The 26,333-nt window shown below is 46.7% G+C and overlaps 1 protein-coding gene across 1 annotated transcript; it reads right to left on the bottom strand.

Annotated features, from left to right (window-relative positions):
- Window positions 1–18,898: 18,898 nt before the first annotated feature.
- LOC138480467 (filaggrin-like) lies at window positions 18,899–25,902 on the bottom strand. Its single transcript, XM_069612249.1, has 2 exons — window positions 25,788–25,902; window positions 18,899–23,364 (listed from the first exon to the last, which is right to left on the bottom strand). The coding sequence occupies exons 1-2, from the start codon at window positions 25,900–25,902 to the stop codon at window positions 18,899–18,901; spliced, it is 4,581 nt and encodes a 1,526-aa protein (XP_069468350.1).
- Between the last annotated feature and the right edge of the window lie 431 nt (window positions 25,903–26,333).

Here is a 26,333-nt window from a genome sequence, read left to right as displayed (position 1 = left end):
GGGATGTGGCGCTGGAGGGTGGAGTCAGGGCAGCGCATGCTCCATAGACCGCACCCTAGCGTGCCTCTAAATTTAAAGGGAAGAAGGTTTTTTCTGGTGAAAAAGGTTCAGTCTCCTGTCCCTTGGAAGGGACGCCCATGCAGTATGGAGGAATGGGGACTAAGAACTAAGAGTACGTTAGTCACTACGGTGAGTAACGTATAATTACAGGGCCGTGTACAGTACTGATGAGCCTTCATGAGCAGAGGTCATCAGATTGCTTTTTCTTCCCCACCATGTAGCTGGTTGCATTTTGCAAACGTCTAGTTTTCTGAGTTTGTTGCTCATTGAGCATTTATACTTAATTATTAATATAGATTATTATAATTCAAATGACCAGCTTGACGCGTCCTGCCGACTTTCGAAAAGCAACTTCATGCCACTCAAGGTTTCTGGAGCATCGCTGACTGCCTACAACTCTTCGGCCTTAACAGTCCGGGGGGGCATTTAACACATTTTAGCAGAATGCCTCCACAAATTTCCCCCATAATATGTCGTATCACGGTCCTCCAGCGTTAGTCATGTAGAAGACTCCTTTTAAATTCTGTGCCTCACGTATCCGTACATTTCCCTGTAAGGATACACACAGCGTTTGTAACCATTGTCTTCCAAGAGACCACCAGGAGGCCAAATGTCGAGGGTGTAAGCGCTTCACACTGAAGACGCTTAAAGATTGACAATCGAAACACTGGCCAGCCTATACGATACAAGTTTGAGGCATAAACAAAATACCCCACCGGCGCAGAGAAATCCGAGGTGAAGCAGGACAGTACTGGCTTCATTAATGACGCAGAGGAGACATCTGATAGGGAAACAGAGGATTCCTAAGTGCCAGCTCCGAACGGCAGGTATCCTACTCTGTTATGGAGGCTTACTTTGGTGACCAAGGCAAACCCATGAAGCACACGCAGGGGTCCATCGCATGGTACGCTCAAACACACAATGCCCACTGCACCGGTTTCAACGCTTTAGTCGAAAGCCGGCAAGATGTCGGCGGAGCACGTTCTCTCAGCAAGCAGCTCAGTGGCTACTAAAACCGCTGCGGCCAAGTGATTCTCTCTCTGGGCATGTGCCCAAAACCACACACACGCCGAGCATGGCTAGTTTTGTACCAAACACAGCAAACATGTGCCGAAACAGACTTTTTTGACAATAGTAGAAACACCAAAGTCAGGGTACACAAGTGGCACTGCCCCTTTAGTAAATATACTAAAAAAAGAAACGGCAAGCCCAAGAGAGTCAGGAAGAAGAGGTGGTTTTTCCAGTACAAGACACTCCTCCTGTTGGTTCTTTGACTAAGGATAGGTTTGAGAAAATGGCTTCATTGAATCTTTAGAAAAACACTCAATTAAACGTAAACCTGTGGTACAAGAGGAGAAGGAACTTCCATCTGAAACAGCTGGAGTAGATCCCACTCATTATCACGCGTCCATAACAGAACTGGATACATATGAGGAGGAGGTTTTTGTAGAAGGCCCAGATGATTATACGGTCACATCCCCGGACATAGTTGATGATCTCATCTGTTCATCACCCATAAATGATCATATTCTCCAGAGCAGTTAACCCTTGTATTGGAAAATGATTTAGGCTGGCACCTAGAGACCCCCTTTTTTTTTTAATCAAAGGACATCTTTGGCGGTTACTTCTACCTGCAAGAGAGCTGGGCCTCCCTTAGCAACATCTGATGCTCCTCCTGATAGGGAAGGTAGAAGGATCTACAGACTGGGGAAGAAGGTAGCTACATCAGCTGCTTTCCAGGCGTGCCTCGCAAGTACTACCACTCTTATGGCAAGTTGTAACACAGCACAAGGGTGTAGAGGATCTTGTTGACAGCGTCCATGAGCCTCCCCAGTCTGAGATACTCAAAGTATGAACGGAGGGCAAACAGACAGCAAACACTATCAAGAATACACTTGATCCTGCAGAGAATGCTGGTAGGATAGTGGCAGAGGTTGCACTAATAAAGAGACGTGTGGCAAAGAAATGTGGGTTTGCACCGGAAACTCCGATCACACTGCTAAACATGCCGGAAGGGGGTCATATCTTGTTTGATAAGGTGGTAGATAATGCTATAGAAACCACAAAGAAAGAACAAGAAACTCTTAAAACTTTGGGGCAAATTTCAAATAAACCCTCTCAACAAATGGGTTCCTATGGCAACCACTGTAGTTTTTGTAGTCCAGGATATCCAGCCTGGCTATACCTCGGGCGCATGCTCCGGCTCGTGGTATATCAACCAAGGACAATGGTCTACATTTTGTTCATCCTTTCCAAGACAATTCAGAAGGGGGCACAGCAGAGGCAGAGGCCAAGCAACTAGAGGTTCAGCGCCTTCTGCCAAACAATCACGTCCTGCTTCACGTCCCCACCCATATAACCTCCAGTAAGGGGTTGCATTACACTATCGCTGACGTAGGGGAGACCATGTTCGACAAGGGGGTTTTCTCAACTGTAAAAAACAGATATTGCACCTAACCCCGTGAAGCAGGAGGAGGAACAGTGTATTGTTTTTTGACCAGAAACGTCTTTGTGGACAAAGGAACATTTTAAGAAGACAGCAGATAAGATGTTCACTTTTTTGGACTTCATAGATAAGAACCGTGTTAAGAGGAAGCTCCTGATTACAGAGAAGGACATACCACCAAAAAGGTTGACACAGTCCACCACCCAATTGGGGTAGAGGACTACTCAGACACTGAAGAAAATACAATGGAGGAAAATAGTGACTGAACTGGATAATGACACTGTTCCATCACCAGATATTGGGGATGACGCAGTTTCCTCATCACCTATAGATGATCACTATTTTAAAATTGAAATGTATGAATCGCAGGAGGTCACTGAATGAAGAGAAGCAGATGGGCCGATATGCCACCTTATTGCAGTTGCATAACTCAATCCCTCATCTTCTGAACTTCCAAAGGCAGTTATGATATGGCATTTGTAACACACCTATACACAAGTGTTTCAAGGCGCGACGAGGCAAGGAAGGGGGAAACAGAGGGAGGACAGAGACAACGATCTTACTAGGCCAAGTGACATTGAGATAGCGCAAGTGCAGGGGACGGGGAGGGGGAAAGGTGCCAGGGGAAAGGGGAAAGGGGGCAGTGCTGTACATGGGATCAAACCAATAACAAGAGATGTTCCCAAACACACCCAAACTCTGCTGGAGGGGTTGCGGGGGTTGGGGTGGTGGTCAATTGGAGGCAAATCTGGTGGGACTGTAAAGAGATTCAGGGCTTTTGGTCAAACGTGAAATCCCATATGCAGGGGATGTTCCCAAACGTGGCCCAGATGGGGGAGAAGGTCTGGCTATGCGGGATAAGAGATCAAATCGCCAGTGGATACACGAAGAAGCAATGGAGGAGCTTTATGGGTCTGGTTATCGCGGCATGGGCAGCTATTGCCCAGAACTGGAAGCATTGAGACCCACCGTTGGTGTTCAGCCGGCTGCAGAAGGTGTGGTCACTAGTCACGATGGAAAAGTTGACTCATAATTTACAAGGTTCAAATGAGTCCTTTGTGAAGGAATGGGGGCGGTGCTGGACTTCCTCCAGTCAGACTATATGGTGCAATGGTGCCCACACAAAAGCAGGATCCTGGACTTATTTGAAGCTTGAGGAAACTCCACAAGAACATTGGGGATGTCGTTCGGACAGGGTATGGGGGGGAGTTTGGGGGGAAAGTTGGGGAAATGTTGATATGGTTATTTTTTTTGTGCTGTTCATTATGTGTGAATAATAAAAAAATATGTAAAAAAAAAACAATAACAAGAGGCATCGGAAGTGGGCTCCCAAGTGGCTGTTTGGCTGGGGTGGACGTGTGCTGGTGTATGGACTTTTCAACCTGCCTCATTGAAACTTAAACTGACGCATCTCGCCATCCGCGAGAGGAATCCTATGTGCTGCCGTAACGTGAACACTGAACATTAAGTAATTGGACTCTCTTTATTGGTGCTGCTAAAGTGACATTATTGTCTTGTGAACCGCGGTTCAATGTGCTTTTGAAGTCCTTCCTGCCCAGCACTTACCAGAGTCTACTCTGTTTTCTTTTTTTCTTTTCTTGTAGCTCCTCCTGTCTCTGCCCCCTGCCCGGCCCACACTGCCCGCCTATTAGAGCATCACTTCCTATATTTACTGTGTACGCGCACATCCGAAGTGGGCTCCCAAGTGGCTGTTTGGCTGTTCAGGTGAGAGGGAGTGTGGAGGTGCAGGGGCTCAAGGTGGACGTTTTCAATGTTGGACATCTGTCATGACTATTTAGTGTGGTAAAGTAGTCATATTTATAAATTGAAATGTGGAAGTGCTGCTGGGCTGCTAGACTAGTGCCGGTAGGGTGGGTACATGATTTGGTGACTGTGTCCTATTTCCTTGAAGAGATTGTTCTTATACGTGCTGATTTGTTATTTAGCAAACATGAGGAAAAATAAACTGCCGCTTATCCGTAAGGAGGCGGGGGCAGACTTTTTTGCGGCAGTCAGTACAAGACGAGCCAGTCTTGCGCGCCGCGGCATTGCTGTTGCCCTAGATAAATGAAGAGGAGGCGGCTCTCCTGCGGGGTGCACAGGATTGCTCACTCTTCGAAAAACCGAGGGAAGAATTCATAGACCCTTCACAACTATTGTTTGGGGAAGATGAACTGGCTAACGATATGATGTCGAAATCAAAGGTGTCAGGCTCGAGTAAAGACGGTGATTTCCAACCGTCTGAAAGTCTATACTGCATACCCAGTGATTTCAATTACGATTATCTGCTGGATTTCTCTAACAATCTTCCTATTGACGGTAAGAATCTGGTTGGGAATCCCCTTTCAAGTCAACCGGATCCTATTGTTTCAGAACTTTCTGTAATGATGAGCCTTTTTAACCGGTTAATGCTTACTGAGTTACGGAAGCAAACCGATGCCATTAAGGATCTGGTTACAGAAACTTTGTTATTACTAAGTAAACTCTCTGACTCACTGAGTAAAATACCGATGGAGCTGGTTGGGGCAGCCACAAGGCAGAGGCTGTCAGTTTCGAGTGCCTAAAACCTAACTCGGCCCTGTTACAAGATTATTGTTATTGCCGCAACCCCGGAATCCATAGCCGAGATTGGCTTGGATGAAACTAATAACGACACGGCTGAAATGGTACAACCTGGTCAGGGGTATGGGGAACCCTTGAATCTAAAGGGAAACGGAACATCTGAACCAAAAATGTCAAAAAGACAAGGGAAAAAATAAGCTAAACTAAGGAAAAAAACAATAATAATAAAAATGGGGCACTGAAGAAATCATCGAGAAAGTTCTTGAGGGAATTAAATTCTGAGGAGGATTTAGAGCAGTGGTATTCAAACTGTGGGTCGTGACCCCCTAGGGGTCCGCGGGTGCATCCCAGGGGGGCCCTGAGAGCTCAGCATGAAAAAAGATTTTTTTTTTTTTTTTAGATTGGAAGAAATGGGCAGGGGTGGCCCACATGGGCGGGCTGAAGCATGAAACTGTCTCAGGCAACAATGAAAAAGTGGCCCACAGTTGTAAATGGATATTCATTCCTTTAGTCACAGACTGGGCCTCATTACTACTATAGCGGACCAGTAACAACGGTGCTGGTAAGCTACCGGCACCGTTGCTACCGTTCCGCCATAGTAAGAGTTGTGCTCGTGGGTGCTTGACGGCCCCCGCCAGGTCTGACCTCAGCTCGTCGGATGCACCAGCACCGTTATTAACGGTGCCGGTGCATCCGAGCTCCCCCTTCCCATTTGAGCCATATGGGGCTCAAATGGGAATGGGGATCTACCGGCACCTTCGAAAGGGCAATTATCATGTCCGCCTATCTCGGCATGACCTAGTAATTGCCCATTCGCGGGTGCCAGACCCGGATGCAACTCCAGTGGCAGCCGTGCCGGTTTTACCGGCACAGCTACCGCCAGAGTAGTTATGAAGCCCACTGTTTCAATAGTACTCAAAGGGGTGCTTTGTGTTAAAATGTAAGTAAATTGTGATATATTCAGCAACAATGGTCAACATTACTAACTGCATAGTGGCCCCTCACCCATTATGGAGGAGCTAAGGAGCCAGCCCAGTGAAACAGTGAGCACTCCCTCAGCTGCTTTATCCAGCTAATGGAGTGCTCCTGGGCTGGCTGAACTGTCAAAGGGAAACACTGTTTCCCTTTGACAGTTCAGTTTAGTTCCCCAGCCGCACATGCTCACTGAGCCATGCAAGTGCTGGGGCGTTTTGCTTCGCCAGCATTGCATAGCTCATTGGAAATGCTGGCTGGGGCACTGCATGTCTGTATGTCCGAGGGGGAGCTCCTGCGCCTCCTCGCACATACGGACAGAGCAGCACCCACACACAGGCCAATGCAGAAGGTACGTTTATGTTCATTGTTTTTATTTAAACATGTGTATGGATGCGTTATGAGTGAGTGTATGGTGATGGATGCTCATGTGAATGATAGAGTGATTGCTGTATGAATGTGCAGCGCCTTGCATATACACATAATCATGTTCATTGTGTTAGGACCAGTGGGGCCCAGGGGACAGGGATGGTATCTTTTTACCGGACATCTATCATTCAAAACCCTCTGCCTTGTCCACAAGGCTTTCTGGGGCCTCGGTCCAAAATACCTTCAGCTATTCCTCCGCAAATACCTCCCCTCTCGAGCTCTTCACTCCTCTACCTCCAACTCCCTCAGGGTCAGTCGTTTATCAAAGAAACAAGCTGGGGGTAGATCTCCGTCTTCGGCTGGGGCCTCCCTCTGGAACAGCGCCCTGCCACTCTAAAACTTGAGGAGAACCATCTTTCTTCCTGCACTTATCAGACCTACCCTGTCTGCTGCCTTAAACGTAGCACTTGCAAATTGCTGGCTGCACTACCACTGTTTGTTGCCTTTATTATTTATTTATTGTTATTTATCTGTTTCTCCTCTGCTTCGCACTTTCCACTTCTCCCCCCTTCCATGCACTTTTCCCCTCACACTTGCGCGTTCTCAATGTCACTGGGCCTAGTAAGATCGCTGTTTTATTCTCCTCTGTTCCCCTCCCTTGCCTTGTCACGCTCTGAAACACTTGTGTACGAGCGCGATAGAAATAAAATATCAATGCCTGCCCCCTGGACTCCCAGCAACAATTGCAAACTGTTTGGCTATTTACCCATTTTTTGTTAAAAGTATGCTCTACAATGCAACATTTTAACCTATTATTTAAAAAAAAATTCACAGGGGGAAACCCCCCCGAACCTCCCCTTAAAAAAGATTCACCAGCCGGCACTGGCCCTCAGACTGTGTTGGGAACGGGATGGGGGAACCGAGGGACTATGGTGGGAGCACAATGGGCGGGAACCATGGGATAGTGATGGGAGCAGAGTGGGGAGAGCCCTGGGTGTGTGATGGGGTGGGGAGAGACCAGCGACTGGGTAGGAGTGGGATGAGGGAGCCCAGCGAGTTTGATGGGAGCAGGTGACGGCGCGCAATATATACTGTCCATTTGGCATTTCTGAGGGGTCCCGACCTGCCCAAATTTTGCTCAGGGGGGCCCTGGCCAAAAAAGTTTGAAGACCACTGATTTAGAGAAAGTGACAGTTGTTTCGGAAAACAACAAATCACAATGCAAGGAGCCCGTAACCTATAAGGACCCCCCTTTGAAGGTAAATAGCGGTATAGATCAATCCACACAGAGTAGATATATGGAGGGGGAATATGCGTTATGTGAAATTATGAAAAAAGAGTCAAAGGGATGAGATGTTTGAGATCTTTAATGTGAAACCTCCACAGGTCAACATTGCTGATTCCTACAAACCCCTAGATGGGGACAATTCTACTCATCTAACACGATATGGGGTAGTCATGTTAGAAAGTAAGAACAGCTCGGTGGGTGAAACGGGAATTGGTTCTGACAAAATGAGGAGCCATGTAGGCATTACTGTCAATACTGGCCTTGGCAGTACTGATTGGAAGATCGTATCTGGAGGTGTCTAACAACACCAATTTAAGCACTAATAGAAGGGCTAGTGCCAGCAACCTAGAAAAACAGGATAAAGTGTGTATGAGTACCCTAGACCTTGTTACTAAGCAGAATCCGAATGATGATGAGCTATAACATTCTATAATAAGGGTTCTCAAAGATAAGCACCCATGCTTGACCTGAGGGATCCGGTTTACGCGGATTTGTCAGGGCTCATCTTGACTACCTTATTCAAGGATTCTGCTAACATAGCCTTAAATAGACCATTCATATTATCCTTATTGGGTCAAACTACAGACCTAAGTCTGATCACTTCTGCAGACATTGTGTTAGTTGATTACATACACAGGCACCGAAGTGACTATGTACGACTAGTGATTCCTTCGCCATTGATCCGTAATCTTCTTTTGAAAGAGGCTGAGCAGTTACAATGTAGAGGATTCAACATTTTCGAATTTGTGAATATCAACCTCAGAACAAACATGTTCAGCGAGGGAATTAGAAGAATGTGAAAGAAATCCCCTCTAAAAATGCTGTTAGAGTAACTCAGGCTCTAGATGACAACTTGGAAAAACAGGACTGCAAGTGGCTTGCCCTCTCGCTTCGTGAGTCCATTGATACTCTCAAACAATTGGGGAAACCTCTCTAGCTCCCAAACATATTTTGAAATTACTGAGTTGGAACTCGAGAGGATCAGCAAACCTGTTGCACAATGCAATCCTCATGAATGAACTTTCACAATACGATTTTGTTTGTATTCAAGAATCTTGGTCGAAGGTTCATCTATGTTGGGAGGGTTTTACTGTCTCTTCCTTATGTGCACAAGGGGGCCGGTTAGGGCACCCGAAAGGCGGTCTTAACATTGCTGTAAAGAATGATACTGTTAGACCACTTACCTGGGGGACGGCAAGACGCTGCCAGTCTCGGCGGGTCTATCCGAGGTTTCGGCTAGTCGGGAGAGGAATCTCCCGACATCCGAACTCGCCGTATTGTTTTCGGGCGCGTGCATGCTCTGCAATACGCAGAGGCCGGCGGCTTGCGTGTCGAGCCTCGTTTTCACTCCCGGCCAGGGCTGCTGCGCAAGCGCGGTCCAGCCTGCGCCTCAGGCCTCGGCTTCATGCCGAGGGCCATAAATAGCGGTCGAGTCTGAGAACGAATCGCATCTTAACGCGGTTCGTTCCAGACTCGCTGTAGTAGCGCCCGTATCCTGCTCTGCCTGCAATCACCTGATTCCAGCCTTCTCCAGCCGGTTTCCCTGGTTCTAGTCTCCCTTGGTTTTCCTCTGTGGGTCCCTTGGGGTATTCCGCCTGTGCTGTCTGCCCTGGGGTCCAGCTTGCCTACTAGCCACCTTGGTTGGTTCAAGGACTTCTGCCTTGCCTCGCCTATTGGTTCTCCTCTCCTGTTCTCCTTGGAATCACAAGTTTGCCTGCTACTCCATTTCTCCTGACTCCTGAAGACCACGTTGTCAGGCTCTGCCTTCGCCCTTTTGGCTGTGGTGTCCTTACTCTGCAAGTGCATCCTCCACACTTTTCGTCTGTTGCATCTCCATCCCTCCCAGTGCTGCCACTTGTCTACATCAGACCCGCAGGGGAAGTCTTGTGACGTCTGGGGGTGTTCCCTGCTCCCCTGTCCAACCGGGCGCGGTTTGGAGTTGTTACTAGCATAATACTATCAGCTGGTGACACTACACCACCAGCCTGGCCTCTCCAGTTCGGACGCCTTCCAGGAATCCAGGCTCCACAGGTGCAACCCGATCCCGGGACACACACCTTAGCAGATACTAACCCGAGAATTACTGGCGAATGAGTATTTTCCCATCACTTTCTAGTGGTGGGCTATATTTTGGAGTTCAATGCAGTGGATACTGCTTTTTTGTTTATGAACACATACTGGAATCCCGTTGAACATCCGGATCACCAACTCCAGTTAGAACTGTGTAATTTGAGCTCATTAATGGAAACTTGGTGGGCAGTAAATTTGGGGGGGCATGTTGGGATTGCTGGGGATCTCAATGCCGATTGCTTGGAGGATCCCTCAATTGGTGACCCATATATCTCTAACCTAGAAGCGTTACCCTCTGTTGGAGGGAATTCCAAGCTGCAGGGTAGAATTTGGTCACACTTTACTGAGGTTTGGGGGTTTGAAATACTTACTAACTACCTGCCCACTTGGAAAGCCAGAGGCTTGAAATCTACTATCGATTATATCATCTATTCTGTGTGTTTGTTTAATCGCATGGGAAGGTTTGATGATATCGATAATAATCCAAGTGACCACTGTATGCTTACCTTAGAAATCTTCACCTGGGCTCAACAAACTGCAAAAATGAGTTGCAAACATGTCCTGGTAGCTAACTGCGCAGGCAATAGAATAAAATGGACAGGGTAAAAAAAAATGAGTTTCACTGCCACTATGATAAAAGACTATGAGAGTTTCACCTACTATCAGCGGGAGGACCGTTATTCGGCCTCTAAATTTACTGATTATATAAGTAGCTCCCTGACCAAAATGGAGGAACCTTTCAGTTATAGGAAGTCCCTGAATAATCCTAAAACATACACTTTTGATTTGGAAGTGAGGGACCGTAAACGTTTGATGAGGAAAGAGATTTGAAAGATCACGAAAGCTGGGTACTCCTCTTCAGACATTGCGGCTATGCAAAATAAAATAAAACAAAGTTTATACAAACTGGCCCATTCAACAAATAAATTATTAGATCACAGCGAGACAGTGAAGTTATGTTAAACTCTTTACGAGGGACTAACTCAGCCAACTTCTGGAATCTAATAAATGGCCTGGACAAATCGCAGAAGGAGGTATTCCTCAACCCCATTAACAAATTCACTTGGTTGGGGCATTTTTCTAACATTTATCGCACTAAAAAGGGCAAGGTACCAGTATTACTGGAAAGTAAACATCAATGGCTTTTGAACTATAACACGGGGGACATTGTAGATCTAATTTCAAAATCTAAAAATTCAGGGGCGCCGGGACCTAATAATTTATCAAACAAGATTTTTAAGATGGATCCGGTGATTTGGGCAAAAAATATTGTTTGTTTTGTTTATCAACATTTGATTGACTAAAGTTATTCCTCAGTCTTGGAGGCTTTCCATTACTATCCCAATTTTTAAGAAGGGTTTGCGACAATGCCCCTCGAGTTATAGGCCTGTAGCCATTGCAGACTCAGAATCCAAATTGTTTTCGTCTCTGGTTCTGAGAGACATACAGAAGTGGATTCAAGAGAATGAAATCCTGGATATGAGACCAATAGTATTTAGAAAAAAGATGGGCACCGACTGTGTTGGGTTGATAATTAACAGCCTAAGAGCTAAATCTATGAAGAAGGGTGCCATTTCAACCTTTGTCGCTTCCATGGATTTAAGTTCTGCTTTTGATTTTGTTGACAGAACCATTTTGTGGGATAGATTGAGAAAATTGAACATGCCCCCTACGCTTTTGGATATTGTAATGGCCATTTACTCAGATACGGGATTGAAGGTCAGATTGGATTCTGAGGGCACTCTTTCGAAAGAACTCCAAATCCATAATGGTCTCCGTCAAGGCTTTAGGTTGGCACCCATGATCTTCAATCTGTACGTTAGTAGTGCCGATAACACCCTGTCCAATAAAGGCTTAGTATCCCCCAGAATTTTGAACACCTACCTTTCTTGGTTGGCCTATGCAGACGATTTCCTGCTTCTGGACAACACCAAGGTGGGCCTCCAAAGACTGCTCAAAGCCTTTGAAGAATTTATCAGCTCTCTATCTCTGAAAATCAATCCATCAAAAACGGTTATTGTACGTCTTGGAATAATAAATAAGAAGCAAAATCCCTATACCTGGACATGTGGTAACAACAAACTAAAAGTACAGCCGGTGTTTAAATATCTGGGTTTTATGATATTGGGTACTAATCCTAGACCTTTATTTAGGACTCAACTTAAACTTAAAGCGAATATTGCCATTAGACAAATGCATGCTCTTGAATCTAAATTTGGCAAATTCACAATGGTTCCACTAAGGCAGTTCTATCTGAAAAAGATTATTCCCTGTCTAATTTATGGGGTGGAACTACAATCGAGTGTCTGAGGTTGATCTGTTATACATTGAGAGCTATATTTGGAAATCAGTTCTGTACTTCCTGCCGAAATGCTTCCCATTTGAATTAATTAAGTATGAATTTGGCCTAAATTCTCTTAAGGCTTGGGCAAGATGGAAAAGACTTGTGTTGTGGAGGAATTGTAAATCAACAGATGAAAGATCTCTGTATTTCTGTGTAGGTCAGGATTTAGAAAATCCTTTCATACAAGTCTTGAATGCCGAGTCTTTAAATACTTTGAAATGTTTGGGTATGTCAGTCATTACGCTATTGAATAAACCTTCACGTGTTAAAGAAAGTGTTAAGGGCTTTGACTGGTTATATACTAAAAACAGAATTGTAGAATCGAACTTGTACCATCAGGTGTGCTCATTGAACAAATGGTTTCTGGTAATGGAAATTTACCTATCTAACTATCCAAGCAAAAGAATTTAAATGATTTTATACGATTTAGGTTTAATGTTATATCAACAAACCAGATTAACTCTATAAGAACAACTTTGTCAGGTACTTGGAAGTGGTGTAGATTTTGTTGTGTGGAAGGGATGGTTGAAACCTTACAACATATCTTGTTGGTATGCCCGGCACCTAAGGCTAAAAGGCTTAATATTTCGGTCAGCATGTTCCCAATAACGCTGGTGTTAATAGGGAATTTATCTGGATGAGAATGTTACATGATAACAAAGGCAACTTAAACATTCGGGTTGCTACTTTCTTGAGAAATGTCTATGCTCTTTTGTAATTTACATGAATTAAATCTAGGTTTAAAACCTTATCTTAAATTGTGGGCAAAAATCAGTATGGTTATCTAATGATTTTATGTCTTATGTATTATTGTAATTGTAATTTTATGTAATCTTAAATATGATTCAATGTGTAACTCTTTTATGTACTGTATAATGAATTTAAAGAAATTGTGTTTTTATATTTTGTAAAGGTTTATATAAACCAAAACAAATAAAGAGAAAAAAATAACAAGAAGTGCAGCCAGCAGGTGGCAGGTGCAATGGTCCTTGTAAGTGCAGACAGCTGGTGTCCAAAAGTGCAGGTAGGAGTACTGCAGGGTTACAGATACAAACCCAAGTGCAAGGGTTTCCAGGAGGATGTCCGGGTGTGCAACTGGGTGGGCAGGGCCATGGGCCTGAAATAAGAGGGTAGCCAGGTGACCAGTGCAGTATTGGACAGGAAATCAGCAGGAGGAAAGAAGAGGAGGCAGAAGCAAAGAGGAACGTCTTGAGTGGTTTCCGGAACCGGAGATGGTTCTCCTGAAGTTTCAGAGAGGCACGGAGGCTGTTCCAGAGAGAGGCTCCAGCTGAAGAAAGAGATCTACCACCAACTCGTTGCTTGAAGAAGCCAATGATCTTGAGGGAGTTGGAGGTGGAGGAGCAAAGAGCTAGAGTAGGAAAATATTTACAAAGAGAGAGTTGGAGGTATGAAGGACCTAGGCGCCAGAAGGCCTTCTGGACAATGCAGAGGGTCTTTAACATAATCCTTGCAGCCACTGGGAGCCAATGCATAGATTTCAGTGCTGGAGATATACGATCCCTGGGCTTGAGTCTGAGGACAAGTCTCGCATTCCTGTTCTGGATGAGTTTCAGAGGACGGAGAGTAGAAGCAGGCAGATTTAGAAAGAGGCTGTTGCAGTAGTTCCGGCTAGAGTGAACCGGGGGGGAGGATGAGGAGGAATAATAATGCTTTGTTCCGGGGTTCAAATCCTGAAACTCAGGCCAACCTCCTAAATATGCCTATCGAAGTAAATGTTTTATTTGGAAAGGCGGTTGGTGAAGCCTTGGAAAAGGCAAAGGAGCCACAAGACTCTAAAAACTCTGGGCCAATTAACCAACAAATCCTTCCAGCAGAGTGGCTTTGCATGAAACTGATGTCGGTTACGTTCCCAATATTGTGCCAGGACAGCCGTGCAGTCTGGCTACACATCGGGCTCTGGATCCAGTACCTGGGTAACAAACCAAGGTCAACTGAGTAAAACATCCTCTGCTTTTCAAAGGAAATGTTGAAGAGGAAGAAGTCGGAGAAAAGGCAAAACCTCCTGAAGAACTACCGCTCCTTCAAAGCGATGACGCGCCAATTCAGTATCCTCTGGTTGGTAGTAAGAAAAGTGTAATTCTGCAGGGGAGAGAGGATAGTCAAATCAAAAAGTTATTTGATGCAAGGCATTGTGTTAAATATTACCACTATAATTTCTCTGTCTTCCATTCTATAATTATTTAGTATGTTTGTGCTATTACAGAAGAGCACAAGGCATTACTCTTAGTTCTGCGACTAAACAATGCAGTTCAATCGCAATTGCTAGCCGTGTCCCCTCTGTACTGGAACACAAGCCACCATAAGCATTTTTAGGCCTTGTGGTCTAGCAGTTTGGGCAGTGCTGCTCACATTAGTTGTAGGGCCAAGTCTGATTTGAAAACAATGGCATGGAAGTCTGACCAGGGCAATGGCAGTGGTTATGACTGATTCAGAGGCTTACATCCATTGGCATGAGAGTCCTTACAAATTACGTTCAAAGTATATATTCTGCTGCATGAACTACTTGAGTATAAGTGAAAGAATAAGGTTGCTAGTAAGAACAATGTAATTCTGCATGGGAGGAGGAGTAAAATCAAAAAGTGATTTGATGCAAGGGTTTGAATTAGGCTATTGGGTGTAAACCAGATCGATTGCATTAGAACACAGACAGGACAGTGCTGGAATGTTAGGAGGTACAAACATCATGTGGGCGCATTCGGTCATTTACCCACCCATTGCCATGTTGATACCTATGGCATTCACACCACCTACCTGCCTTAGCCGCTGAAATGTACCCGCTTGGACACTCTGGTGTTACTTTGTGGCAGAGCTAGCTCAAACATTGTGCTGTACAGGCCCTGCTAGTGTTTTATCCAAGTGTTCTTCGGAGTGTTTAATGTGTAAATGTTCTCCTGTTGTACTAAAATGTGTCTCTTCATCCAGGTCATTTATAAGCAATACGTGTCTCTTCATATCCGGTACCTGCACCGCAGGGCTGTCTAAAACAAGCAATCACAAAGCCAACAGTTTTGGCTTGGGTATAGGTGTTGGACAGGCTTTGCCAGGCAATTACACCATATGCCCAGGCGCTCGCACCATTTTCTAGCTGTTCCCATCCTATGGCCGAGTTGTACCCTTATGGCAGTGCCTGACAGATGCCTATCCCATATGTACCCAAACGCCCACACTGTTGGCTTTGCCAATGCATGTTGGCCTCAGTTTCTCTCTGTAAGTGAAAGTGAAAGTGTATATGCTCAGATGTGGGTGCCTTGCTTGCTAAGCCTAGGGAATCAAGCTGCGCCTCTCTATGTTGGTCCAACAAGGCCTTACCTGAACATGTCAAGGCCAGGGCAGCACCTATGGACCAGCGTCAGCTACTCGTCTCGTGGGTATTTACCAGTGGGGTTCTGACCTTAAATAGAATGTTTGGTTGTGTGGAAGCCTAGCCTGCCCGGCCAGAACGTTGTGATTTTTGACTGATAAGGACTGACTTGATAACAGCAGACAGAGGGGTGATAGGCAGAGCAGGGACCCAGGATACAGATGATGGATGATTCTGTTTGCATTCCAACACTGTTCATATTTACTCAATGTCTGCCAGGGCTGCATAGCCTGTCCCAGTGAGGCCTTATCTCATTAACATGTCTCGGCAGCAGGTTATTTACAGGAAGTGATTCGAGATGGGAAAAGGAAACGACCATTGCTCTGCCACTTTTTTGTCTTCAAATGATATAAGGTTTTAATGAATATTTAAGTGTTACTGTTGGGCGAGTGGGAATTATGGCGTTGCAGAACAAGCTGTGTGCAACAATGACCTTCTCATGCAGTTCTTTTCACGTTGTGTCTGTATGAGATTTTTTGTAAGTTAAGTTCTTATTAATTTGCATGCTGGAGCTTGGAGACTTCCATTCAGGAGGGGAAAATAAAGCTACAGTCATATGGGGTCGTTTTCTGCTTTTAAAAAGCATGTAACTGCTACATTTTCCACTCCGCAGTACCCGGAAAATGACCCCATATGATTGAGGCTTTAGTGGTAAAAGCAAGCATATACCAAAGGAATCCATTGTAGGATTTAGACTTTTCCAGACACACAGTGGAAAAATTAAGAGAAAAGGCAATTCTGATTGTGTTTTACTATTTCAGTACTTGGTGAAAACAATTATAATTGCCTGGAGGGACCCTTTTGCAAAACAGTGCAAACAGGAGTGGTCCCTTCTATGCAATTTAGGATTCAAAACAAAAAGACCCCCTTACTCTTTCTACAATAATATATATACATTGTCAGGTTGGTTTATCCTGTAGCTTGGGAATTTTTTAAGTAATCTGTATTAAAGAGTATTATTTTAGGAATTTATAACCAAACTTCCAACACACATTTGTACCAAAGTGAGCTGGGAAGCTGCGTGGTCAAGTACCTATGTTTCAGGCTAGCCTCCAATTCTGGCTTACCTCTTAACTAAAGTGTCTGATCTTTGGAAAATCATTTAATCTTACTGTGCCTTAAATGCCAAAATTAGGAGCCCCTCGAAGTGATTGAGTTTGCAGTATGAGCTATTCCAAAAAATCCTCCCTCGTGGTTTAATTGCCGGGGCAGCGCAGGGGCCAGGGCCCACCAAGGAGAGACACACACCTCTTTCTTCGGGAAATAGAAGGACACATTCATATGATATGGCATTTATAACGTCCCTATACACAAGTGTTTCAAAGCGTGTCTCGGGAGGATAGGTCAGGGGCAATGTGCTAGCCTTGGAAGCAAGACGACACATAGCAACACAGGTTCGACCCCGGGTCTGCGCTTAGAAATCTCAGGTTATTTATTGTGCGCTTAATACCCAATCATTTATCATTTATTGAACGGAATTGTAACATTCAGTAGCAAATCAAACTAAAGATGTCAAACAAGAAGTCATCATGGACAATTGCATATTATAAACAGCATGTACCAGACAATGACGTATAGGGGGAGTTGCAGGAGAGCAGCGCCCCTCTCATCCCCTTTCTCTGCCACACCGCACCAGGAGTGATATCAGGAGGCCTGCACTCTGTGAAGCTTGTTTGTCTTTCACAAGATGGCAGGACCGCTTCTGTGGCCTGCTGGGAGAAGCCACAGTGTTCAGGGAAGTGCTGCTCAGCGCACACCATCTGAGATGGAATAAGGACTGAGGACCTTGTTGCTCAGCTCATCCTAGATTCTCCCTATCCAGGCCAAGAAGACTTTGTGAGGGTAGCGTAGGGTAGGGGAGAGTGATGCTAAATGGTAATGGTGGTCAGGAGGAGCTGATGGAGGATGGTTGCGGGTGAAGGTTGAAGGAGGAGTGGAAAGAAAGGGGAGAGCAGATAGGAAAGGAACATCGGCAGATTGATATTGTGTGTCTCTTTTGCTCAGCTATGTTTTTATAGCTCAATTAAAGCCTTATGTTGAAAAAAGGTACACACAGTGCTCCTCTGGCATGATTAATTGGGGTACATCTCGGGCTCCTGTTCGTGGGACTGCAGTATTTCATGCTTTTGGCCATAGTTTTCCTCATGCAGATGGCGTGGGGGAGTGGGTGGACGCAGAAGTGAGCAGCCAATGGAAGATCAAAGTAGTGAGAGCTTATGGAAGGAAACAAAGGGGCAGATGGCAGAAGAGAGCACATTTCCCACTTGAACAAGTTGAGTGAACCTGGCAAATCACTATGGTCCAAAACCTGGTGAGGTGACCAGGCTGTTTCCAGCAAGTGTCATATGACTAAACACTGAGCTCCAATAGTAGAAAAACTTAAGACCACTTAATAAACATCTAACATTTGTTGCACTCGTAACAGCCATAAACTACTCCTGCCATCAGCTCCATGCCCAGGAATCCCTTTGCCCTAAACCTGCCAGATGGCGCAATCTTAACAAGCCTCTTTATCAGACATTCAAGTCCTCTTGCAGGTTTCACCCGTGGTTTTAACAAGCTCGGGATTGAATCCATGCTTCTGCACCTTATAAGGGTGCAGAAGGAGGCCAACACAAAGGATGGCATGTTTGGGGCTAAAGACTTCTATTTAAACAAGAAAGCAAGAGAAAACCTATCTGTTCCTATTCCTAAGAGGGGGTTTCCCTGCCTTAACTAAAGATAAGGTGTCTGTCAACTCAAGTGTCCACCATCATGTGTGAAGGAAACCTTACTTCTGTCCCTTTCACTAGAAACTAAAGAATAAGGCGGTACTGTTATGGCCCCAGGAGAATGGCTCCCTTCTCTGGGGTTATGGTTTATTGAAACCGTTCCCAAATCTTAGAACAGTCCCGTTTCTCTCACATTGTCAGGGGAATTGGTCCCTTCCCTTTATATTAAAGTTCCACACAATACATTCTTGGTGGGCCAGGAGAATGTCTCCCTTCTCCTGACGTCCAGTCTCAGATAGCCCGGGTAATGACTCCCTTCCCCTTCCCTTTTTCAACCTTACTGCCTGTCCGGGTTACCAGAAGAATGACCCCCTTCTGGTATATTGTTATCAGTTCCTTACAACCAGGATGAATGACTCCCTTCCCCTGGTCATCTTTCATTAGGCTTCACACCTGCAACACCCAGCCTGAGTGTTAGAAGGGTCCACAACCTTGGTTTCTCTTCTTCTCTGACTGGGTCCACTTGGCTCACTTCACTGCCACGATGAAGATGACTCGTATCACTCTTGCTTTGGGTTCCAGACCCTGGTTTCTCTTCTTTGTGCTGCCCCACTTGGCTCACTTCACTGCCACGATGAAGATGACTCGTATCACTCTTGCTTTGCGTTCCAGACCCTGGTTTCTCTTCTTTGTGCTACCCCACTTGGTTCACTTCCCTGCCACGATGAAGATGACTCGTATCACTCTTGCTTTGGGTTCCAGGCCCTGGTTTCTCTTCTTCTCTGACTGGGCCCACTTGGCTCACTTCACTGCCACGATGAAGATGACTCGTATCACTCTTGCTTTGGGTTCCAGACCCTGGTTTCTCTTCTTCTCTGACTGGGTCCACTTGGCTCACTTCACTGCCACGATGAAGATGACTCGTATCACTCTTGCTTTGGGTTCCAGGCCCTGGTTTCTCTTCTTTGTGCTGCCCCACTTCGTTCACTTCACTGCCACGATGAAGATGACTCGTATCACTCTTGCTTTGGGTTCCAGGCCCTGGTTTCTCTTCTTCTCTGACTGGGCCCACTTGGCTCACTTCACTGCCACGATGAAGATGACTCGTATCACTCTTGCTTTGGGTTCCAGACCCTGGTTTCTCTTCTTCTCTGACTGGGCCCACTTGGCTCACTTCACTGCCACGATGAAGATGACTCGTATCACTCTTGCTTTGGGTTCCAGACCCTGGTTTCTCTTCTTCTCTGACTGGGCCCACTTGGCTCACTTCACTGCCACGATGAAGATGACTCGTATCACTCTTGCTTTGCGTTCCAGACCCTGGTTTCTCTTCTTCTCTGACTGGGTCCACTTGGCTCACTTCACTGCCACGATGAAGATGACTCGTATCACTCTTGCTTTGGGTTCCAGACCCTGGTTTCTCTTCTTCTCTGACTGGGCCCACTTGGCTCACTTCACTGCCACGATGAAGATGACTCGTATCACTCTTGCTTTGGGTTCCAGACCCTGGTTTCTCTTCTTCTCTGACTGGGCCCACTTGGCTCACTTCACTGCCACGATGAAGATGACTCGTATCACTCTTGCTTTGGGTTCCAGGCCCTGGTTTCTCTTCTTTGTGCTGCCCCACTTCGTTCACTTCACTGCCACGATGAAGATGACTCGTATCACTCTTGCTTTGGGTTCCAGACCCTGGTTTCTCTTCTTCTCTGACTGGGCCCACTTGGCTCACTTCACTGCCACGATGAAGATGACTCGTATCACTCTTGCTTTGGGTTCCAGACCCTGGTTTCTCTTCTTCTCTGACTGGGCCCACTTGGCTCACTTCACTGCCACGCTGAAGATGACTCGTATCACTCTTGCTTTGCGTTCCAGACCCTGGTTTCTCTTCTTCTCTGACTGGGCCCACTTGGCTCACTTCACTGCCACGATGAAGATGACTCGTATCACTCTTGCTTTGGGTTCCAGACCCTGGTTTCTCTTCTTCTCTGACTGGGCCCACTTGGCTCACTTCACTGCCACGATGAAGATGACTCGTATCACTCTTGCTTTGCGTTCCAGACCCTGGTTTCTCTTCTTCTCTGACTGGGCCCACTTGGCTCACTTCACTGCCACGATGAAGATGACTCGTATCAATCTTGCTTTGGGTTCCAGACCCTGGTTTCTCTTCTTCTCTGACTGGGCCCACTTGGCTCACTTCACTGCCACGATGAAGATGACTCGTATCACTCTTGCTTTGGGTTCCAGACCCTGGTTTCTCTTCTTTGTGCTGCCCCACTTGGCTCACTTCACTGCCACAATGAAGATGACTCGTATCACTCTTGCTTTGCGTTCCAGACCCTGGTTTCTCTTCTTCTCTGACTGGGCCCACTTGGCTCACTTCACTGCCACGATGAAGATGACTCGTATCACTCTTGCTTTGGGTTCCAGACCCTGGTTTCTCTTCTTCTCTGACTGGGCCCACTTGGCTCACTTCACTGCCACGATGAAGATGACTCGGATCACTCTTGCTTTGGGTTCCAGACCCTGGTTTCTCTTCTTCTCTGACTGGGCCCACTTGGCTCACTTCACTGCCACGATGAAGATGACTCGTATCACTCTTGCTTTGGGTTCCAGACCCTGGTTTCTCTTCTTCTCTGACTGGGCCCACTTGGCTCACTTCACTGCCACGATGAAGAGGACTCGTATCACTCTTGCTTTGGGTTCCAGACCCTGGTTTCTCTTCTTCTCTGACTGGGCCCACTTGGCTCACTTCACTGCCACGATGAAGATGACTCATATCACTCTTGCTTTGGGTTCCAGACCCTGGTTTCTCTTCTTTGTGCTGCCCCACTTGGCTCACTTCACTGCCACGATGAAGATGACTCGTATCACTCTTGCTTTGCGTTCCAGACCCTGGTTTCTCTTCTTCTCTGACTGGGCCCACTTGGCTCACTTCACTGCCACGATGAAGATGACTCGTATCACTCTTGCTTTGGGTTCCAGACCCTGGTTTCTCTTCTTCTCTGACTGGGCCCACTTGGCTCACTTCACTGCCACGATGAAGATGACTCGTATCACTCTTGCTTTGGGTTCCAGACCCTGGTTTCTCTTCTTCTCTGACTGGGCCCACTTGGCTCACTTCACTGCCACGATGAAGATGACTCGTATCACTCTTGCTTTGGGTTCCAGACCCTGGTTTCTCTTCTTCTCTGACTGGGCCCACTTGGCTCACTTCACTGCCACGATGAAGAGGACTCGTATCACTCCTGCTTTGCGTTCCAGACCCTGGTTTCTCTTCTTCTCTGACTGGGCCCACTTGGCTCACTTCACTGCCACGATGAAGATGACTCGTATCACTCTTGCTTTGGGTTCCAGACCCTGGTTTCTCTTCTTCTCTGACTGGGCCCACTTGGCTCACTTCACTGCCACGATGAAGATGACTCGTATCACTCTTGCTTTGGGTTCCAGACCCTGGTTTCTCTTCTTCTCTGACTGGGCCCACTTGGCTCACTTCACTGCCACGATGAAGATGACTCGTATCACTCTTGCTTTGGGTTCCAGACCCTGGTTTCTCTTCTTCTCTGACTGGGCCCACTTGGCTCACTTCACTGCCACGATGAAGATGACTCGTATCACTCTTGCTTTGGGTTCCAGACCCTGGTTTCTCTTCTTCTCTGACTGGGCCCACTTGGCTCACTTCACTGCCACGATGAAGAGGACTCGTATCACTCTTGCTTTGGGTTCCAGACCCTGGTTTCTCTTCTTCTCTGACTGGGCCCACTTGGCTCACTTCACTGCCACGATGAAGATGACTCGTATCACTCTTGCTTTGGGTTCCAGGCCCTGGTTTCTCTTCTTTGTGCTGCCCCACTTGGTTCACTTCACTGCCACGATGAAGAGGACTCGTATCACTCTTGCTTTGGGTTCCAGACCCTGGTTTCTCTTCTTTGTGCTGCCCCACTTGGCTCACTTCACTGCCACGATGAAGATGACTCGTATCACTCTTGCTTTGGGTTCCAGACCCTGGTTTCTCTTCTTCTCTGACTGGGCCCACTTGGCTCACTTCACTGCCACGATGAAGATGACTCGAATCACTCTTGCTTTGGGTTCCAGACCCTGGTTTCTCTTCTTTGTGCTGCCCCACTTGGCTCACTTCACTGCCACGATGAAGATGACTCGTATCACTCTTGCTTTGGGTTCCAGACCCTGGTTTCTCTTCTTCTCTGACTGGGCCCACTTGGCTCACTTCACTGCCACGATGAAGAGGACTCGTATCACTCTTGCTTTGCGTTCCAGACCCTGGTTTCTCTTCTTCTCTGACTGGGCCCACTTGGCTCACTTCACTGCCACGATGAAGATGACTCGTATCACTCTTGCTTTGGGTTCCAGACCCTGGTTTCTCTTCTTCTCTGACTGGGCCCACTTGGCTCACTTCACTGCCACGATGAAGATGACTCGTATCACTCTTGCTTTGGGTTCCAGACCCTGGTTTCTCTTCTTCTCTGACTGGGCCCACTTGGCTCACTTCACTGCCACGATGAAGATGACTCGTATCACTCTTGCTTTGGGTTCCAGACCCTGGTTTCTCTTCTTCTCTGACTGGGCCCACTTGGCTCACTTCACTGCCACGATGAAGAGGACTCGTATCACTCTTGCTTTGGGTTCCAGACCCTGGTTTCTCTTCTTCTCTGACTGGGCCCACTTGGCTCACTTCACTGCCACGATGAAGATGACTCGTATCACTCTTGCTTTGGGTTCCAGACCCTGGTTTCTCTTCTTTGTGCTGCCCCACTTGGCTCACTTCACTGCCACGATGAAGAGGACTCGTATCACTCTTGCTTTGGGTTCCAGGCCCTGGTTTCTCTTCTTTGTGCTGCCCCACTTGGTTCACTTCACTGCCACGATGAAGAGGACTCGTATCACTCTTGCTTTGGGTTCCAGGCCCTGGTTTCTCTTCTTCTCTGACTGGGCCCACTTGGCTCACTTCACTGCCACGATGAAGAGGACTCGTATCACTCTTGCTTTGGGTTCCAGGCCCTGGTTTCTCTTCTTTGTGCTGCCCCACTTCGTTCACTTCACTGCCACGATGAAGATGACTCGTATCACTCTTGCTTTGGGTTCCAGGCCCTGGTTTCTCTTCTTTGTGCTGCCCCACTTGGTTCACTTCCCTGCCAAGTACTGCTACGGGGAAGAGGATTGTTTATCTTGTTTAGCGTCTCTGACTCTCCTTTGGGGGTTATTCCCTGTTAGAGCCCTGAGGGTATTCTCACTCCTACTCCCCTTGGATCCTCTGCACAGGGGGCCAGGGAAAAGCCATTGGTCTTGGATCCCGACCATGGGGGTGGAGAAGCAAAGGAGGATCACCTGGCTGGAGGGTCCTTGAGGATTGGGAGTGGGGTGCCTTTGGCCAAGACATGGTATTCTATTTCCCTATTAACGACCAACCTAACCCTCCCCCAACCTTTATGGGCTTTTATAAGCCAGTTCCCCTCATTTTCCCACATGTAACACTTAGCTTGACTGAGGTCTGGCCAGTCTTATCCACACTTTAGATTAAACATTGTCAAGTGGCTCAAAGAAAACGACCGATAAAATCTAACCATTTTGGTATATACGTACCTCTTGTACTTATTTCATCATGTTTTTAACTCTTATTTTGTAATTGTAACCTGTAAGCTTAAAGTATTCTTGTTTTTGCGCCCTGATACCTTCAGGTCTGTGTTTTTGCGCCCCGATACCTCCAGGTCTGGCGCGCGCTGCAAATAAATAAACAAACAGACAGTATTAGGATGAAGAAGAGGCAACTAAGAGTGATGAAGACTATACTGTTTCACCACTTTGGTACTGTGACGAAGAAGATGCCTGCAAGGAGCTGTGAGGGTCAGGCATGTCCCTTTAACTATGGTCAGGAAGAGCTAATGAAGCATACACACCTGCAGCCTGTCAAGGGGCTGCAGGTGTATACGAAGAGACCAGCCCAGCAGGGCAGGGAGCAACAGAGAGACCTGTGTGTGGAAGAACCGCAGGAGACCCTTTTGAGGTGGCAGCTGTGGTGGAACTGGAGAAAGAGCCAGAATGCTGCCCATTATCCCAGAACACTTGTGGGACCTGATGTGAGAGGGCTGTGTACTTACCACAAGCATAGGAGCCGCCATAGAGGGGAGCACGGAGCACAGAGGGCGCTCTCTGCGTCCAGGAAGAAGCAATGGCAGTCTGGTGTGAGGAAGGAAACATGGTGAGCAAGCAGTGCTCGCGGGAACCACCGGGAAGAGGCACAGAAGGCTGGCGCGTGTCGGGAAGGCGCTCCAGCACTTGGATGCTCCCATAGGACCGTAAAGGAACAACGGTCCATGAAAGTAAGCAAATAAATACATGTTAAATCATATTGAATACCAAATTAAATAGAAACTTAACATTGAAGCAGAAAAGTGCATATTAAAAACAAATATAATTAAGAACATAAGTGCACATTGAACACTGAACTGAAAGTAACCAATATTGAATGCATGTTGCACAATGATTTAACTCAAACCTTGAAGTCAAGTACATTGAAGGGTGAAGGGAGCCAAAGCATGAACTTTTATGAGTGAAGGCAGTGCGGCAAGGCCACAGTTTGGCAAGATGTGTGTGACACGTGGTGGCAGAGCCACAAGGCTATCAAGGAGAAGCCAGAGGAGCGCAAGATTACACCTTAAGCCAAGAGGCCATAAAAAGGAGTTAAACGGAGGTGACTCGGTGTGCAGGAGTAAGTGCTAAGGAACGTGTGTGAGCTGAGGAGGCCGGGGATCCTGATTGTGCCACCCGTGCAGTCCAACAACTGTGCCTAGACCAGAGAGCCCTGAATGGTGAAAGATAAGGACAGCGTGAAACAGCCCAATGAGACCGCTGCAAATGAACGGGCAAAGTAAACTAGAAAGAGGGTCAGGTGGACCTGGTGATTTTGTTAAGACTTTTTGAAAGATTGAAGCAAGTGCAAGTGGCAAAGTTGACATCTTGGGGAAGGGTACCCTGAGACCTGAAGGACCACACTTGTCTTGGTAAGAGTCTCAAGACCCTTTTTGTTTTGGATTGTGCTACTTGAAACTTGGGGAAGGCAACCCCAAGGATTGGTTCTGATCTATATCGCTTTGAACTGGAGGAAGGCAAACTTTGAGACTTTTTCATGGAACTTTCCTATGCTATGGGAAGGGGAGCTGAAAGAAAGCTGTGAGCTGGACGAAGCTCCGAACTTTGAGTTGAACACTATTTCTTTTAACTTTGACATCCGTGTACATTTATTAGCTTCCGTTGTGAGGGCAAGGATTGGTTTGGGATACAGGCAGACTTTTAAGATGAACTCTTTGACACAGACCATCATGACATTTAAGTCATGAGGGACTCTCCCTCTCAAGTTCTCGTTATGGTGTTTGGATTCCTCCACCCTTCCCTGGTGGTCAACTGACTTTGTTCCACCACTGCAATGCGGCGAAGGTGGTTTGTAGACTTTCTGCCCCTACTGCGTGCCACCCAAGCGTTATGGTTGCGAAAAGGCATAGGGGCAACTGCAGGCGCCCTCTTGTTAATACGCCCTGCGTTCCCTCCAAGTCTCCTGTGCCACCCTTTACATTGTTGGGGGGGTTTCAGCACATCGCTGGGGCTTTCTGGGATGGCGGGCATTCCGTTCGACTTCTCTGGCGTCTTGCTTTCCCCCCGGCTGTGTGACGGTGTTCCCAGCTGCATTCTGCGTTCCTTCCTCCTCTTAGCACTGCTATGCACCGGTCTGCTCCTGCAGACCTGTGGATCATCAGATGCAGCGGATTGCCATTGTCGGAGTTCTCTCCCTCATGAACAGTGAGGCAGGTTTGAATCTCTCGTGTTTGGTGTGCAGCACACCTGCCAACTCCAGCGGCTGCCTGAGAGTGTTTAGTCCATTGTCTGTTTTTATGAGACTCGCATTACCGCTCTTCTGCAGAAGTCTATAATGTTCCTGCTTCTTTTCTGGTCCACTTTTAATTGCTCCTGAGGGCCGCTTCTTCTCAGTACTTGCATGGCTGGAAATCTTCATCTTTCTGATGATCATCTTCTTTCTGTTACTTGAGTCCGCTATACTATTTGTTTTGTCATCAGTCTTCTTCATCACAGTCCTGTTCAGGAAAAGGTTGGAATTAGCT

This window comes from Ambystoma mexicanum, chromosome 5p, assembly GCF_040938575.1.
Source record: "Ambystoma mexicanum isolate Mex_15411 chromosome 5p, UKY_AmexF1_1, whole genome shotgun sequence".
NCBI lineage: Eukaryota > Metazoa > Chordata > Amphibia > Caudata > Ambystomatidae > Ambystoma > Ambystoma mexicanum.
Note: the sequence above shows the minus strand (reverse complement) of the source record. Positions and strands in the feature narration are given on the sequence as shown.